Source organism: Bombina bombina, chromosome 6 (genome assembly GCF_027579735.1).
Source record: "Bombina bombina isolate aBomBom1 chromosome 6, aBomBom1.pri, whole genome shotgun sequence".
Lineage (NCBI taxonomy): Eukaryota > Metazoa > Chordata > Amphibia > Anura > Bombinatoridae > Bombina > Bombina bombina.
Window position 1 is genome coordinate 876,073,943 of NC_069504.1, and position 6,000 is coordinate 876,079,942.

The following is a 6,000-nucleotide window of genomic DNA, read 5'->3' on the forward strand; positions in this document are numbered from 1 at the left end:
TTATCAAATTGACTTTGTTATCTTCATATACTTTGTTGAAAAACATAACATCCACATCCTCAGCAGCAGCGCACACCTGGAAACTAGCTGGTAATTGGTGGTTACAAACATTTGTTTCTTGTCATTAGCTCACAAGGACAATTTTTATAGTTAAATAAGAGGAAAGTGGGCCAAATAAAGAATGAAAGTATACTGCAGTTTTTGTAACAAGTGAGGCATTGCACAAATAGCATAATGGAGGCCATCCCAGGCTAGCAATCGCAGGGACATGGTGATCACATGCCTGTCAGTGATCAGGATCAGAGTGCCTTCATTAAATGACATAACATGCTGTGATCAACTCAACTTGACCCCTCCTCTTCTCTTCCTGTGAGTACTATGTTTAAAAAGTGTTACATTTTACATTTTACCTTTTCCGGTGCATACCATTCCCTATCCCAAAAGTATACCTATTCCAGATCCACTCCTTATTTATCAATTATGTATGGAGAGGAAAACAACCGAGAGTGGCATACCGTATCCTCCAACGACCTGTTTGCAGGGGCGGCATTCCTTTCCCTATTATATATTTATACCATGACGCAACTAGATTGACTCATATCGCCAGATGGAGCAACGAAGAGGAGAAACCTGCTTGGTTTCTGATTGAAGCTGCTGTCATTCCTAAATATCTTGACCTGAAGGATCTAATTTGGATCCCCAAACACAGGCACCCTGATCTGATGATCACAAACAGTATAATACTTGATATTGCCAGGCCTGGCACAGGCTTAGACATCATCAGGGAATAGCTCCACATCCCTCTCCCATACACAGCCTTCAGGATCTATTGAATGGTCTTCCGAACATTCATACGCAGGACTGGTCATCATGGAACATTACCTGTATAGGAGACCTCTATCATCAAAAGAGGATGTTGACATCTAGACAAATAGTGCACCGAATAGAGGAGGCTCCTAGATGGCTCGCATTGAGAGCCTAGAATATTGAGATATTGCCAGGCTTGGGGATTCCCTAGGGCAGATCTTAGGGAAACGACTAATTGGGAAAACAGATGGATACAAGGGTCCAAACTTATTAGACCCCTCACAAACCATCACCTAACCCTTCTGAACGAGTATAGCGAGACACTACCATGGCAGATAAAGGCTTGGGGTCGCGAGATGCATATCCAGATTACTTTGGAAGACGTTGATCACGCAACAACAATCACTAAGGCTTCCATACATTGTGTGTCACATTTAGAGACCTACTTTAAGGTCTTACTAAAATGGTACTTAACTCCTATGAAGCTAGCTAAGATATATCCCTCTGCTTCTCAGTTATGCTGAGAGAATGTGGTCAACAGGGTTCTGATTTACATATCTGGTGGTCTTGCGAAAAGAAAAATCCTCTGTGGAATGAGGTATTCTCAATACTCACAGACCTGGGGTTTTCACTTCCTAGGTCTCCTGCTCTAACTCTTCTGCATATAGGTCTGCAGGATGTGTCACACTCTCGGCAAATGCTAGCAGCCATAATTCTGATTGCCGTGAAAGTTTGTATTGCTAGAGCATGGAAAAAGACGGAGGCTCCTAATTTGGCATAATTAACCCAACTTATGGACTACTTAGCCTCTATGGAGCGGGGCTTCTACAGTGTAACAGAGCGTATGAACAAATATTGGTCGATCTGGAGCGTGTGGCTCCTGAAACCTCCTTAGGTATATGAGTCTACTTGATAACCACTCAGGTTTAGTGACTGGGCTCTTCCCCCTCCCCCTTAGATGTACCTTTACGTATTATCATATTCCCTCTTCCCCCCACCCTTTTTTTTTTCCTCTCTCTCTCTCTCTTCCCTTCTTTCCCCTTGTCCCCTATCCACCCATCTCCCTCTCTCTTTCCTCTCTCCCCTTTTCTCTTCTCTTCTACCTCCTACTTTCTTATTCTTGTACTATATCTCTGTGATGAGCTGGCTTTATTGATTCTGACGGGAGTAATATATCCATACCACACATCTAACCTGCAACATAGGGAATCCACATCTTTACAATACTCAGTAAAGGTATCGATGTATACTACCCTAAGGATATTTGCATATGAGATATAACTACTCCTTGCAAGATCTCTTCTCCTAAGTGCAAAAGAAAGTGAGTTGTTTCATTTGATACAATCAACTATTGTGTGAAAAGAAAAATAATTCTTATGTTTAAGGCATGTACAAAATGTTATTATATCCTGTACACTTTATTGTTTTGACTTTTGTTTTGTCATGTTTATCTTTTTGAAGAAAAAAAAAAAAAGTGTTACATTTAAATATATTTCAATAAAAATGTATTGCTATATTTTTGATCAACTTTATTTTTTTTTAAAAAAGGTGATTTTTTTATCATTTTATTTTGAGTTTTGTTTTACTACTAAATGTTATTTCTGCCCGTGTTAATAAAAGGATTAACCCCTTCAGGATGGGAACAAATATTGAAGATCGGAACAAAGTTAAGATGTACACATTTGCTTGAAAAAAGAAAATCACACGATTGTTGATGCAATCACATGACTTCAATGCAAGGATCACGGGGGACTGCCTAAAATGCTAAGCTAGTGCACCTGCATCAAAAATGTATGTACTATTTCTCAGTTTGTTTTTGCAAATCACTAAGGGGGGAATTTATTAAACTGCAAATGGCCCTTGCAGTGTAGTCTCCTTTATGTGAGCCTGCAAATGCAATTTAACAGACTATTCTAGTTAAAATATGACATTTTAAGACTATCGACCCTAGACTTCTGAGTGTTTAACCTCTGCAAAGGGGTTAAACACAGTAGAAATACCGCTCAGTACTTGGAAACATTGCTGGTCCAGGGCCGAAAACGCTGCCGATACAATCATCAACACTAGTGGCACGACTCAGTTGTGAATGTAGCGATCAGCAGCATTTTCAGCTTGGAACGAGCGGTGTCTTGTGAGTCCCAGTGGTATTTCTACTGTGTTTAACCACCTTGGCGGGGTTAAACTCACAGCAGTTTAGGGTCACCACCATTAAAATTACCCTTGACTGATCCGATTGACAAGCACTGCTGCTCTTTCAACTGGATGTGATGTGCAAGGGCAGAGTGTGTTGTTGCACGTGCATCTGCTTGTACAAAAATAAATATAGGCTGAGAATGCAGCCCACAAGTCAGGCCTGCCCTTTGGATAGGACGAGAGAGGGACCTGTCCAGGTCCCCACGCCTTGAGGCCCCCGCACTTTCAGGGGTGAGGGTATGAGAAGGTGCAATGTATGTACTGTATTTAGTTTATAAAGAAATATTGATGGTATCAGGAGGTGTAACATATACTGTTGTTCTTTATAAAGTTAACTCTGATTATTGGGACAGGGGTTGGCCATACAGAAGCCAGTGCATACAGGGGGAAGGGAATAAGAGCGCTGGGATGTGGGCCCAGGGCCCCACAAATGCTAAGGGTGCCCCTGCCACAAGTTGTACTGTCAGACGGCCAGGTTCCCTACCTGTGAACCTTGTACATCCGGATAATTATAAATCTGGCCCTAAGTATCCTGTGAGAAATAAATGATTACTTTATATTTCTTTCTTTAAAGCATTATAGTGTACTGTGTGTGTCTCTCCTCATCAAGAGCCTGAATAACAAGATAAACAACCCAAGCTGAAATTTGCCTTTCTAATTTTTAGAGGGACCTTGCAGTACTCACAAGACTTCTTAGATCATTGTGCCAGCCTGGAGAGCTTTAGATAATCAGGCCCTAAGACTCAACAACTGAACCTCAAGAGCAAGCTAAGGTGGGAGACTGTGGAATGGCAGCACAAACAAATCACTTAAAAATAAATGAATGCTCACAGAAGGTAGTTGGCAGCAAGGAGCTTGTGAATGTGAGCACCACAGGTGGTTCACAAGTCCACCTAGCTAAGCATTTTAGAATAACAACCAGTAAACTAAAGGTGGAATGCAATATAAAAGTATTGTTCTTTCTTCTAAATGTTTGCTGTCTCTTTCATCTCACGTTTAGACCATGAGACTTATTAGGGACCAAAGATCCGGTGATACATCTCATAGGTTTAGTGCTGTGTTTTTGTTTCTTTTAGGTTTTATATTTGACATTTTTTTTCTGTCATTCATTTTGGTATTTTCCAAAACATGTACGTTGTATTGAAAACCATTTACGTTTTAAAAAAAACGAGGTACCCCATTACTCTCATTGGGAACCAACACATTAAGGCAAAAAACGTAGTTTGAAGTTACAGCCTCTGAGCAAACTAGAAACGGGAGACTATTTTAAAAACCAAGTCTTGCTGCGCCACACGAGGATAGGTTGGGAATCACTTCCCTTTAAACTAATTCACAGTCTTTGAAGCTCGTAGAGATTGGTTGTTGTGGAACCGGTGTTGCCACAGATTCGCTAGAAAAGGAGGAGCACTTTGTTACCTGACAGCCAACCGTGATCACTAATATATTGTAGGCTTACGGCGATTGGTCGCCTCCTATACGATGCAGAAGCCTCGTTCTGGGCAACTAATAAAGACACCAATACTAAGCTAAGAATCCATCCGCTCTAAAGGCTTGTGTATTAATACGAATATCTGAAACTAAGGCCGCGTTTTGAGGTTAAATATAATAGTCCATATGGTCCCTACATATTTGCCTATTTTTCTAGGAAATAATTACCTCTGGCCTTGCGTCTGGTTTCTTGATCGCCGACCTGCGGCGGTCGCTCCATAGAGCTGAGTATGGAACCAAGGAGATCCGCCATCTTTGTTTCTGTTTACGGGGGCGCGCTCAGGAAGACGAGTACGCGGCTTTCTAAACGGGGCTGTGCCTTGAAGTCGCCCTGACTCCAATTGGAACTCGATTAGAAGAACTCACATACTTATTACTTTGGTTGTTGCATGCGTCGATCGTGAAATGTTTTCATCTTCTTACTACTAGTTAAATAATCACTTTCCACTCAGGATGCGTTTGACAATAACAAATAATTTTACACCAAAGGGGTCATTTTGGTGGAATACCCCCCCCCCCCCCACACACACACACATCGTAATTACTACAGTGCTGTTCGGTTGCATATAATGTTTATTTAGGTAATCAAAATAGTGTTTGGGAAACTTTTCAATGAGTGAAAAATGCTATATTTTTGGTTTATGTGTAAAACAAATACCTTTAACCCTTTGGCTGCTAAGCCATTTCCCACCTGGGTGCTAAGCTGGATTTGAGGTGGTTTTTTTTTTACATTTTTTAAAAATATATTTATTTCTTAGTTTTAAATATACAAAGTGCAAAGTAGGAGCACAGTCTTCATAAGAAGAGTGGGCTAAGTGCAGCGTAGAAATGTATTATATATGCAAGTGTAACTTTATATAGAACATGCATGTAGTACCTGGCAATATGTCTGACCATGTGCAGGGATGCGCAAATTATATCACTTATATTCAATTATAAGCAAGAGCACGTGCTTGAGAAGCTTATTAAACAAAAAAGTATACACAAATCAACAGAAGGTAATAAATCATAAAGGCTCCACTGTGTGCGATCATGCAGTGTGCTAGAAATAAGTGGTTTGTGAAATAAATGTGACTAATCTAGAAGTCAAAACATTATAGCTACTAGTATATAAAAAAGTAACGTATATAAAAAGGAAAGAGAAGAGTGCCTTAGGGCTACTTTGTAGCAATGTGAAAAATGCAACACTGTCTATTGTAGATCACTGCATGTGCTAACAAACATATAATGTTATAAGAAATAAAATGTTATAGGAAATAGTGGCTAATAAGTGCTGAGATGAGAATAGAAAGTCAAAATAAGGCGTGATGTCTAAAAGAGTGTAATGTCTCGATCGAATATTGAATAATTGAGAATATCAGTCTTGGCAGATATCTGCTAGACATACAACTAGTCATACAATATCTGCTAGACATACAACTAGTCATACACTATCTGATAGACATACAACTAGTCATACAATATCTGCTAGACATACAACTAGTCATACACTATCTGATAGACATACAACTA

General features: G+C 40.0%; 1 protein-coding gene across 1 annotated transcript in view; it reads right to left on the minus strand.

The window, feature by feature from the left end:
* The window catches only part of SPAG7 (sperm associated antigen 7), a 30,728-nt gene extending 25,964 nt beyond the window's left edge, over window positions 1–4,764 (minus strand). The window contains 1 exon segment of the mRNA XM_053718350.1: window positions 4,657–4,764. Coding sequence (XP_053574325.1) covers window positions 4,657–4,741 — 85 coding nt within the window. The 5' untranslated portion in view covers window positions 4,742–4,764.
* Between the last annotated feature and the right edge of the window lie 1,236 nt (window positions 4,765–6,000).